A 13,626-nucleotide genomic window follows, 5' to 3' on the forward strand; every position below is an offset into this window, starting at 1 on the left:
TTTGTTATTGTGTCTGTGTGAATTGGAGGTTAGGTCGTGTTGGTTATTTACTTTATCATTTCAATTTTTGCTGCATATTAAACTAAAAAAAGTTCTTTTGCAAACTAATAAACCTTTATAAATTTTCAAAAATGCCTAGACTAAATTTACGTTCAAGATGCAGTAGAAATAACCAAACCAAGACACGTTAAATGATACTAGGAGCACTCCCGAATCATAATTTACAATGTATAAACTTTGGAAATCATGATTTGGGATTTACAATGTATATACATTGTAAATTATGATTCGGGAGTGCTCCTAGTAGCATTTAACGTGTCTTGGTTTGTTTATTTCTAATGCATCTTGATTGTAAATTTAGTATAGAGCTTTAGGAAGTTGTGCCCAGAAAATTGTTTTTTTAAAAAAGAAAACGAAAAGTTAGGTTATGCGTATTTAAGAAGAATATCGTAAATGAAAAGATAGTTTGACAACGACGCACCTGACCACTGTGTGACGTCATTTCATTCTTATTCTTAGCGTAAAAGAACTGTAGAGTCCCTTTCGAATAACCAAACCAAGCCAATCCTTTCAGATAAATCCAGTCTTATAACAACCAACTTACCAATCAGACATACAGAAATATATTTTTAAATGTTTATGACAGAACTACTAACAAAACATTACCATTCCATTGCTATGATTCAGTAAAACTTGAATTACTAAATTTTATGTTTCAATTAGTTTTTATTAGTATATGTATAAGCAAAAGAAGGTAAACAGTACCAAATAAATAAAAATATAAATTTAAAAAGTCGTTGATTTAGCAATCCCATTCGGAATCAGTCGACTCATCAGATTTATCATCTTCAGAATGTATGACTTCGCTTCGTTTTGCTAACGCCCTAGCTAAAGCACTAGCTAAGTCGTCACTTCTGCTGGGTAATGGATTTGCTGCTGGTTTGATGTCCCGTTCATCTACTGGCCTTAGCTTACAACCCTTCCTAATCTCGCTAAGTAGATCGCCCCTAGCATCTTCTTGTTGTGGCGGAGGAGCTTTTCGATCGTCCACGGACTAAAAATCAACAATAATTAGTTTGCCATAATACACTACATACAGCATAATTATAGCACATACGCAAAATCGAACTAAGTGAAAAAAATCAATATTTTTTTAGTTCATAATAGTGTGCTATATGCTAAGCCCAATGTTATAAAACATACAGCCTGGGGCTAACCTCACAACTACTCAAAAGTAGCTCTAAAGAATTCCACAAGATCGTGTGAGTGTCAAGTTTAAGGTACGATTTAAGTTTTTTTAGTTTTCACACAACTAACATTTTAGTCGTAAAAAGGTCGTAGAAAAAGTATAGTATTCTACTCGCATGTAATGGCTATTACTCACTCTGATGAATTACGACCCTCGCCTTCGGCTCGTGTCGCAAACTTCATCATCGTGAGTAATAGACATCATTACATGCTCATTGAATAATATACTATTCTTACTTCTTGTATTAGTAGTTTTAGGTCCAGTGTTTACAGCGCAGCTGTTTTAAACTATCGTACATAAACAGGCCGGAGGAGACACGTGTGATCAAAATAGCAAGAAATAAATAAAAAAAACGACTAAGATCCTTTATAAAAGGTATATATTTAAAAATCCCTAAAAAGGGCTACATCACAGAACTAGTTTTCGATTGGATGACCATTCATCATCAGTGCTTACGTGATCTAACATCCTAACCACCAAAATACAATATTATAAAAATATATGGGTAAAAACCCTTTAAAAGTGATCCATCAAGGAAACAGATCAAATATATGAACTGAAACATGGATGTTCAAAATATTCCATATAATATGCTCTAGGTACCATCTGAGCTCTAAATCGACTTGTTCACATATTGACTGTCTGGTGGCAAGTCCACCACTCAGATGGTACCTAGAGCATATTACATGGAATATTTTGAACATCCATGTTTCAGTTCACATATTTCATCTATGTTTCATTGACGAATCACTTTTAAAGGGTTTTTACCCATATATTTTTATAATATTGTATTTTGGCGATTAGCATGTTAGATCACGTAAGCACTGATGATGATTGGTCATCTAATCGAAAACTAGTCCTGTGATGTAGCCCTTTTTAGGGATTTTTAAATACAGTCGGAAAAATGAAAGAATACCCATGAACGAACATATAAAACACTCTGTATTTTCCTGTCACCGTGTCACAAAGAAAACTGTCCAACGCAAGTACATGTAATAATAATTCTTACATGTACTTGCGCTGGAAAATTTTTTGTGTGACACGGCGACAGGAAAATACAGCGTGTTTTATATGTTCGTTCATGGGTATTCTTTCATTTTTCCTACTGTATATACCTTTTATAAAGGATCTTAGTCGTTTTTTGTATTATTAGTCTGGGCTGATTATCGGAGAATAGGCCATTTTTGGGAAAAGTTATTTACCAGCAATTTTATTGCTGGAATCGAATATTACGATTGTATATATTAATAATATAGATATGCAAAGTCCGCAGATGGTGTGCTACTTTTTTTATAAACAAAATGGCGCCCGAAAATCGTGTTTTTTTTTAATTTTTGCTCTATAACTCCAAAGATTTTAACTTTACACCAAAAACACCCAAATAAAAATTCACTGCAATTAAATTCTGCATAGAGACGTGTTTTTCCCGATTCACTTCGACGAAAACTTTCCCCGGAAAAAGCGGGTTTTTCCAACAAAATCTTTAATTTTCAACTAAAATTTTAGGTAAGTAATTGTTAATCAATAATTAAATAACTTGGTAATGTAAAAGCACTTTTCGTAAAGATTATAATTCCAGAAGCCGATGGAAATTGAATAAACAGTTTAGCAACAATTGAATTGTTAATTAAAAATTTACGGTCGCTATAATACCGACAATAATTATGACGCATAAGAATAACTATGATTTTTTCATAAAAAGACACTATACCTATCTAATGTACTTTACAGAATTGAAATTGGACTATTTAAGCGGCCTCAGGAATATTTTAAAATTATAAACAATTTTTTGGCTTATAAACAAATAAAATATCTCGGGAAATATTAAACTAAATTAAATTGTGAAAACGGTATTCGAAAAACAGCGGCAGGGCGCTTCTTTTAAAAGAAAAAACGTTTAATTATGACGAGTGGTTCCTGAGATACAGTCGGTCAAAGTTGACCGGAATTTACGGCAAAGATATAAACAAAAGGATTATAATTTTCAAACCATCACCTTTTTATTATTGTCCTCTTTCTCCACACCAATTTTTATATATTTAAAGTACTCATAACATATATTATTATAATAAAAACTATCGATAATACGTGTGAAAATTGCCAAAAATAGCAAAATTCCAATCAAAAATTAGGTTGGAGAAAATGTAACCCTCAAAGTTCAAAATCGGTATACGTTAAAAAAATGCATTTTCTCGGCTTCCCATGGAGCAATTTCCTTCATTCTTTTTTTGTTCCCAAGTAACTCGAGTAGAGCCATCGAACTAACGCATTATTAAATGTCAAACTTGCTTTTGTTTTGTTATAATAAATTAATTTATTTATTATAACACAAAATTTTAATTTGTTTAAATAAAAATTGTTTAAATAATTATACAGCTTTCAAATGAGAATATTTATGTTTTTAACGTTAAAAGGTACACTTGCAGTAAGTTTATCTAAAAAAAGCCTACAACTGGAAAAAATATGTAGTTTTCTGTTCTTATAAATAAATTAATCTATTATAACAAAACAAAAGCAAGTTTGACATTCAATAATACGTTAATTTGATGGCTCTACTCGAGTTATTAGGGAACAAAAAAAGAATGAAGGAAATTGCTCCATGGGAAGCCGAGAAAATGCATTTTTTTAACATATACCGATTTTGAACTTTGAGGGTAACATTTTCGCCAACCTAATTTTTGATTGGAATTTTGCTATTTTTGGCAATTTTTGCACGTATTATCGATAGTTTTTATTATAATAATATATGTTATGAGTATTTTAAAGATATGAAAATTGGTGCGGAGAAAGGGGACAAAAATTAAAAGGTGACGGTTTAAAAATTATGATCCTATTGTTCATATCTTTGCCGTAAATTCCGGTCAACTTTGACCGGTTGTATCTCAGGAACCACTCGTCATAATTAAACGTTTTTTCTTTCAAAAGAAGCATCCTGCTGCTGTTTTTCGAATACCGTTTTCATAATTTAATTTAGTTTAATATTTCCCGAGATATTCTATTTGTTTATAAGCCAAAAAATTGTTTACAATTTTAAAATATTCCTGAGGCCGCTTAAATAGTCCAATTTCAATTCTGTAAAGTACATTAGATAGGTATAGTATCTTTTTATGAAAAAATCATAGTTATTCTTATGCATCATAATTATTGTCGGTATTATAGCGACCGTAAATTTTTAATTAACAATTCAATTGTTGCTAAACTGTTTATTCAATTTCCATCGGCTTCTGAAATTATAATCTTTACGAAAAGTGCTTTTACATTACCAAGTTATTTAATTATTGATTAACAATTACTTATCTAAAATTTTAGTTGAAAATTAAAGATTTTGTTGGAAAAACCCGCTTTTTCCGGGGAAAGTTTTCGTCGAAGTGAATCGGGAAAAACACGTCTCTATGCAGAATTTAATTGCGGTGAATTTTTATTTGGGTGTTTTTGGTGTAAAGTTAAAAGCTTTGAAGTTATAGAGCAAAAATTTAAAAAAACACGATTTTCGGGCGCCATTTTGTTTATAAAAAAAGTAGCACACTATCTGCGGACTTTGCATATCTATATTATTAATACATACAATAATAAGATTCGATTCCAGCAATAAAATTGCTGGTAAATAACTTTTCCTTGTATTTTGCTAATTAGCCCAGAGTATATATGGTATACAGTCAACTACAGGAAAACTTTTTCCTTGTAGATTTTCAAGAAATAAATCACCAATCGGTAGAAGTATCTACTGACCGCGCAAAAAAAGGAGTGATAACCTTCCATAGAGGTATTAATTAGCAAATGAACAAGCAGAATTGCTTAAAAAGAGGAAGAAGAAGTTAAATATATAGTTACTAAACTTACTTTGAGAGTGGTCCCATTTCTAATACTTTCCAACAAAGCCGCATTTCCCATAGCTCCCGCTGCTGGTCCAGGAGACAGAGGTCCCATAGGTGGTGGTGGTGGTCCTAGGCTTTCTTTCGGACTGGAAACTTCGTCCATCATAGGCGGCAAAGGAGGTGGAGGAGGAGGCGCAGGCGCTGGAGGTGCTGCTGGAACAGAATCTCGAGATGGTGGTGTTCCTATATAAACATTATTTGAAATTAAAACCTCTTATAATAATTATCTCTTAATTGTAGTGGACATAATACATAATGTTGTTCGGTGATAACAAAATTGCATTTCGGTATTCTATGACTTTTATGCATTTTGTAAAAAAAAAGTTGCTAAAATGAAAATATCAACTATGCGGCTAGTAAACAAAAAAATTAAATATATCGAGAATCATTTTTATATTAAATAAATTTATCAAAAATGGAAGGAAACGAAATTTGTCGAAATTGGAATAAATAATAAACCAAAGATATAATTGTCAGATAGTATAAAGAATTTTTACCGGTATTCCTTAGGATTTATAATGTAATTACCGTAAAAAGGGTTTTGTTCTGATTATTGTCTATAGTCGACTTACCTAGGCTCCCTCATGACCAATGATAACTCCCAAAAAATGAAATAAAAAGCTCCCAAAATATTGTTCGGAAGCTATTTTCTTAAATTATCTTCATGCAATTTACTATTGTGATTGGGAATAAGCCACAATTTTGCTTAAAAATAAATTTATTTGAATTCCACTGTAGAAATCATTCTCGACATGTGAACAGCCGTAGCGCAGCGGCATGATACTGGCCTCATAAGCCAGAGCGCCCGGGTTCGAGCGCCGACACAGACAATCCATTTTCATTTCTAAAGTTGATACGAGCTGTTCACCGTGCCTCGGAGAGTACGTTAAGCCGTCGGTCCCCTGGGCTAGTGTACATCGAAAATAGTTATTTGAAACAGGGTTAAAGATGTAGTGGCGCCGGAATCTGTCCGAAAGGATCTTCCCGGCAAAAATGCCATACGATATTATTTATTATTATTCTCGAAATACAGAAATATACAAATGTGGAAAGATGCTGCCTTAAGAACCTGAAGGAATGGTGTGGATGCAGTAGTGCACAACTATTTAAAACGGCAGTCAACAGAGTCCGCATAGCAATGATGATTTCCAACCTTCCTTAGAAGATGGTGATGGAGATAAACATACTGAAAAAATTCGAGGGTCAACTAGAGCTATAATATTGATGTCAGTAATTTCGACTGTCGAAACATCGCGTATCAATAACGGTCTGCAGATAATTCCCTGGTCAGAATAGCTGTGATGCAGTTAAAGTTCGTCCCGTGAGAAACCAGACTCGTTCGATCTCTTATGAGTAAGTAAGATTATTAGGGTCATTATTAACTTGTTCGATGCCCATACCGTAAACAGACCTCAATTGAGGTGTCCAAGATTGTAGCGGTTTATTTAGTACCGCAATACCACCGCCGAACTCTTGCGTCGTCGGTACCCTCGATGAACTCCTCGTGCCGACACGCTGTCGGCGTAGGCACTCAACGAGTTAAATAAACTTATCATTATATGCTCAAATGGTATTCATTATGTAAAGATTGTTAGAGATATGTATGAATGAGTAACAACTAGTGTCAGGACAGGTAAGAGAGGAACTGATCAATTTCAGGTGAAAGTAGGATTGCATTAAAGCTCGGGGCTTAATCCTTATTTACTCTCAGTGGTGTTAGATCAGATAATAGCGAAACTACAGAGTAGCATTCCCTGGTGCTTAATATATGCTGATGATGTCGTGTTAGTAGGAAATATTGAAAGAGACTTGGAACAAAAACTGGAACAGTGGAGACAAGCTCTTGGGGAAAAAGGTTTAAAATTTAGTAGGACAAAGACATAGTATTTAGAATGTTCGTTTAAAGATAGTTACTACAAACAAAATGATATACATATTTCAATTTGGATGGTGAAATGATTGTGAAAAGTGGACAAATGGATAAATGGATAAATGGAGATACATTCAATAGAATTAGGATTGGATGGATGACATGGAAGGAGTGCGTGGAAGGTGTGTTGTGTGACAGAAAAATTCCAATAAAGATGAAGCGAAAATTCTATAAAACAGCCATGAGACCGGCTATGATGTACCGAACTGAATTTTGGGCAGTTAAAAAGAAAGAGGAACAACGAATGCATGTGGCGGAAATGAGAATGCTTAGATGCACGAGTGGAGTAACAAAAAAGGATAAAATTAGAAATGAGTATATTAGGGGAAGTTTAGGGGCACCAATTGATGCGACAATGAGGGAGCATAGGTTAAGATGGTTTGGTCATGTTCAACGTCGAGGCGTTAATCACCCAATACGAAGAATGACTGAACTGCGGGTTCCTGGAAGAAGCAGGAGAGGAAGACCAAAGAAGACCTGGGGGAGACGCTTAAACAGGACATTTCGGTAAAGGAAATTGATACGATTTAAGATAGAAATTGATGGAGAAATGCCGACTTAGGGAAGCCGAACCCCGCATAGGAATAATGGAAAAGAGAATGATGATTAAATAAACTTACCAAAGTTGGGCACAGGTGCTGGCTTCTTAGGCGGCGGCACGTCCATCCGAGGCTTCCTAGGAGTGGCATTGTTGTTAGCGTTGGGTGTTTTATTTGGAATAGGAGGCGGTGGTGCGTTACGAAAGTGTGACGGCCTAGAAACAGGAGGTCCTCTAGGTGGCACTGCGGGTGGAGCTGTATTCGTGTCTATCGTTTTGTTCGTCTGTTCGATTGCTTCTCGGCCTCCATTTCGATTAATATAATCGTAAATGAAATCCCGGGTACTTTTGTCTTGAAGTTGTTGTTCAGAAACGCCAGCCTAAAAATTAGTTTGATGTTAAAATAAGTGCTTACGTATTCTGTGCGGAATGTAAACTAAAAACTTTTGTTGCATACTGTAAATAATGTGAACTTTAAATTTAGCTAACTTTAGGATCGGCATTTTAGCTAGTTCAGCTACTGAGAAAAGAGATACAAATAATACATTTCAATATCGAACTCACAATCATTTACATCACAGTTAAGAATATGGTTAATTTTAATCTAAACACAAATCTTCAACTCTTCTCCGCAATTTAAACTATTGATTATGTGTTTTAGAAAGCAACTACAACGTTCAAGGTATTTTATGGTTTCATATATTGTCAATGGACTCCCCGAATACGAAAAAACCGCGGAGTGCTAAAATTTAAAGAGATGCGTTTTGAAAAATGGGTACATTAGTGAAAGTGCCAGGGAAAAATTCGATGAGCTTGTAAATCACCTAAACAAGATAATTCGAGAATCAATAGGGTATGATATTTTCCATAGAAGTAAATACAGAAGACCAAAGCAACAAATAATATGTCTATTCGTGCAGCACATTCTGAACTTACCCAGAGCCAGAACTCCTGAACAGCTAATGCGCAGGCGTTTTCCCTCTGGGTAAGTTCAGGATACGTTCAGGGCATGCTGCGCGAATACGGCTAATAGCAAATGCTTAACCAAATAATAAGGATACACCTACATTTTAACCGTATTTCTCCCGATGCGATCCGATGTAGGGGAGAGGCTTGTACCTTGAACCGGATTTTTTCAAAGCTCAATTATTTTTAAGTTTTTAAATTTCAAGGAAAAATTTTTGGACTAACTAGCAGTTTACACACCATAGTATTCGCCATGTGCAAGTACTTGAAGGGAATTGAGAAACGATCGTGCGCGAATAGCGGAGAAATATTGTAACTTTCTTAAATAATTCATGTCAATTGGAATTGTCAAATTGACGTACATTTCATATCTACTGTCATTGAAAAAGAAAAATTATATGTTGCTCCACAATATTGATATGATATGCAATTATTATACAGTGCGTAAATCGTTCAGCTGGACATAGGGATCATACATTGTATATATTTAGATACATAAATACATACCTTGTATTATATTAAGATAACTGTGGCAACTTCGCTATTTCAATTACAATATAGTTGTTAGCATTAACCTCAAAATTGGGTGACACAAATAAACGTCAAAACATGACATTGTAGTAGAACTATTTTTGACATAATGGGAAAACTGTGTCTGTTTAATTTGGAAATTAATTTTTAAATAAAAGATATTTTAAAAATTAAAGTAAAATTATTAGTTCATAAGTCATAATCTTTGTTTTTGATTTATATGGACTGCCTTGCATGCAAAATCACTCATTCTATTCGTTCTAACAGCTCTACTGCACCAGAAACTCGTACTCGAACAGAAGTTTCAACTAACACAGGTTAGCGCAGTTGCCACAATGATCTCTATGTATATTCCCTATGTCCAGCAGAACGATTTACGTACTGTATAAAGGTAAATTTAATTAATTGTATTTTTCTTGCAGTACTGCATTTTAATAACTAATTTTATTTACTACATACAATTGTTTACGTTTTAATAAAATAACCATAAAACGGTTTTGTCATATTTCTCTCTATGTTGTTTAACTACCTATTAGTAGAGGCATACACACCTTGTGATTTAATTTACGATACCTGTTAACACAAAAATTAGAAAAGAAAATTTTCTATCCTATAAATAGTTACTTTTCACGAAATAAAACACTATATTTTTACGATAGCCGCAAACGATTTCTAATCACGTTCAACAACTATCTACCGAAAGACGACGATTGTAGAAGAAATTTAGATAAGAAACATTGACAGTTCGCACGCAAAATAAAAGAAAAATGGAGTGGCCCATGGTACAAGCTGGCCCAAGGGACAAGCCTCTCCCCAACTATCATTGCACTAGCGGATCGTGCTTCCCACTCCAGTATAGGCACTACGCATTAATTCCATGAGTTTGTTTTCAATCCGACTTTCTTGTGACATTTTTGTGTTACCTATTGTTTTTAATGGAAAATAACCACAATAGCCATATCTAATGCCTCCTCTACACATCGGCAGACGCGTCTGCGGATGCACCTGTCGGTGTATCATCACGAGCTGACCATACATCTGTAGGTACACATCTGTAAATCGTTCAGTCTGTGTTAATTCTCGGGTGACGCAATGCGTCGTAGAGGTCATATGTGTGGAGAGGCATCGGGCGTTCGCATCGAAACCCTTTGATCTGTGCTAGGAAAACCGACAACAATCGGATATTTCGCAGACGCGTCCGCCGACGTGATATATAAACAACAAGCGATCAAATTACCACATCTACACAGCTGCTGATGCATACCGATGTGTAGAGGAGGCATAAGGCCGTTGCTAATTCAAACTCATCATCTCCAGCATCATTTCTAGTCCCAAAGGCTAGTCCTCCATGTATTTTGATGCAGATCGTCGAAAGCTTTTATTTCATTATCACCCAGACAGTTCTGAGTGAGAGTAAAATTAATCGAGTAAAATTTAATAAAACATTGTTGTCCTGGTAAAAGGTATATTAGTTTAAAAAGCCCTATAGGTCTACAAACATATAACCAAAACGTTTTCGCTCTGTAACAAGAGCATCATCAGTGTTACAAGCACATGGTAAGCCACCCAAAAATACAAAGGTTGAAACCTTTTACAAATAGACTAAAAATCTTATATAAATATAAACATCCTAAAATCCAAAGGATGGATAAAATTCCTATGGATGTGGCTTTAGGGCAACATATACATACAGGAATTTCTTCCTTGTGGATTAAAATTAATCATTTAACAATTCCTTATCAAGTACAAACACTGGCATTATTCAATCACTCGTTCTTACAACTTCTGCTACGTTTGCTTCCATTTCTCCATTGCTAGTGTTACTTTTCGTTAGTTATTCAAATACGTAAGGTGTAAGATGCTAAGCAGATTTTTTTACAATCTACAAAAAAACACCTTAATGTTAAGTGCATAGGAGAGATAAAAGTCGTAACAACAGTAACAAAGAGAATATTAAGTACAACAATATAGTAAGGGACTACACACTAAATTACAGACAAAGGGAGTAATAGCAGAAGCTAGTGGATAGGTACAAGAAGGACCTATTCTACGACACCGAAAATAATAGTTAATAAAGAAATGAGAAGTCACAGATCTAAACAACAAATCTTGGAACAGCATCTTCAGCGCCACGGGTGGTTCACAAAATTTTCATTCTGGGCCAAAATATTTTTTTGGACGAATATAGTTTTTTATGTTATTTTAGGCTGACTGAAGCAATTTTTTTATTATTTATTTGCAGTTTATTTTCGTATTTTTTTATTTTTGTATGTTTATATGAATTTCTAGTTACATACAACCTATCTTTTCATGTCGACGTGTCTAAGACCAAACCCAGTTATGCCAGGAAATTGGCTCAGGCCATAACATTATTCTCTACATATAAAAACTTAAGAAAGTGTGTCCTTTTAGGAGACACAACCGATCGAACACAACGGCCATGTGTATCTTTTTCGGTACACAGCGTTGAGGACAACGTGTATCTAAAAGGATATTCTGCGTATCGTACGCTGTAGCGGTAGCGACGTCTATTATAGAAATGAGAAATCCCAGATCTAAACAATAAATCTAAAAATGCTCTTGCAACCACTTTCTGGTAATATCCTTAATTTTACAATTTATAAAGCAAGGAGACAAAAGGGACTCTAGAATAGACGGAATGTGACTGCATATTTTAGAATCCCTTTCGCCTACTTTATTCGTCATCTCCTTGGCTTATAAATTGTAAAAGGCAGAGATTAAAGATATTACCAGAAAGTGGTTCCAAGAGAATTTTTAGATTTATTGTTTAGATCTGGGATTTCTTATTTCTCTTTAATAGATGTCGCTACCGCTACAGCGTCCGATACGCAGAAATATTTCCAGAAATCTGCTTAAATAGGCAGCTTGGTTTCGTTTCGATTATTGGGGTGTTCATGTAGCCCCACTGCAGAGGCCTGGAGAGACCGAAACTGACGTATAGTTATGGTGGATCATATCTGAACTGAATTGAAACAAGCTGTTTTTAATAATAGTTAAGAGGAAACAGTAGCGATCAACAGGTAGCGAAAACGCGTTCCAAGATTACGGCTGTAATTTTGAATGTTTTTTCGAGATAATTGGCACACGTATTCGTAATATAATAAAGAATGGCGGTACAGAGCCCAATTTGAAAAATATATTAATATGTGGAAATTACTCTGTAATTAAATACAATATTAAAAAAACGAGCCTGTACCGCCATTAAGAAGAACAAAAAAATACACTTTCTTCAAATAAACTTTTTTATCCGATGTCTAGATTTTGTGTCATTTTGGAACTACTAAAATTTTTTATTTCATTAGTAGTTCCAAAATGACACAAAATCTAGGCATCGGATAAAAAATTTTATTTGAAGAAAGTGTATTTTTTTGTTCTTCTTCATGGCGGTACAGGCTCGTTTTTTTAATATTGTACTTAATTACAGAGTAATTTCCACATATTAATATATTTTTCAAATTGGGCTCTGTACCGCCCTAGTATAAGAGCTGTGAGACATTTTTGAGTAGGTATTTTAGGCAACCTGAAAATTTTTCAGGTGACTCTTCTATGATAGCCTAATACAAAAATGCCGGTCTGGCTGGAGGGTAGCGGTTATTTTCCCCAAAAATCCCCCCCAAATTTAAAAAAAGAGTAAAAATTTTTTTACAAAAAAATATCATTGATATGACTTGAAAGTAAATTTAAATATTCAAATATAAAGAAAATAAACAGACAAGGCGATTTGAGGGCGATTTTAACTCTGCAAGATACTTGCATGGGCGCCCCAGGATTATTTTCAGGGGGTGCATCTGAACTTCAGAAGATTTCATCTGAATCTGTACATACTATTAATGAGTATAAAATATACAATTATACATGCATACCTATGTACATTCCTTCCGGACAGGGAGGTGCAATTGTTATTTTGGCAGGGTATTTTTTAATTTTAAATATAAATATTCTAAAAAAGACACGTTTTTTTTGGTGACATTATCCAATTGCCATGTGATCAAACAAATTACGCGTGCATATAAATGAAACCACTATAGGTAAGCAGCAGTGTGAGAAAGAGCTTATACCGATAGCTGTTTGCGTCCTCTGTTGTAGCTGAGCGAGTCCGTTCGCTCGAGAAAAATCACATAACCTGGCGATATCCATGTTGTTGTTTCTCGAAACGTTAGAGTAATTATTATATATTATAGTTTTTCAAGTAACTTTTTCTTAATTAAAGAAAAATAATACGTACTATACAATAGATTTTGCAAATATGATAGAAAAAGACAAATTTATTATTATAAATATATAGGTAGAAAAGTATAAAACTATAAACTAAATTAATTCTGTGTCCGAATCTTGTACTTCTTCTTCAAATTTCTAATCGGAGCTTAAATGTTCATTCTCATCTTCTTTGTCAGACTCTCCTCGAGACTCAGATTCCTCTTCTACATGATCTGTAAATACTTGTAATATGTATTTAGAATTAATTAAAAATAATATGTGATTAATTAATTAAGTTGCTACGTATTCTCTGTCCTTT

At 34.3% G+C, this 13,626-nt stretch overlaps 1 protein-coding gene across 2 annotated transcripts in view; it reads right to left on the reverse strand.

Moving 5' to 3' along the window:
• Positions 1-706: 706 nt before the first annotated feature.
• Positions 707-13,626, reverse strand: part of LOC126887138 (actin nucleation-promoting factor WASL-like) — a 54,059-nt gene continuing 41,139 nt past the window's right edge. For both annotated transcript variants that reach the window (XM_050654499.1, XM_050654500.1), the window contains exons 3-5: positions 7,675-7,972; positions 5,090-5,307; positions 707-1,054 (exon numbers count right to left, since the gene is read on the reverse strand). In XM_050654499.1, coding sequence (XP_050510456.1) covers positions 803-1,054; positions 5,090-5,307; positions 7,675-7,972 — 768 coding nt within the window. In that variant the 3' untranslated portion in view covers positions 707-802. The remainder of the gene's footprint in view (positions 1,055-5,089; positions 5,308-7,674; positions 7,973-13,626) is intronic.

The sequence above is a fragment of the Diabrotica virgifera genome, chromosome 6 (assembly GCF_917563875.1).
Source record: "Diabrotica virgifera virgifera chromosome 6, PGI_DIABVI_V3a".
Classification (NCBI taxonomy): domain Eukaryota; kingdom Metazoa; phylum Arthropoda; class Insecta; order Coleoptera; family Chrysomelidae; genus Diabrotica; species Diabrotica virgifera.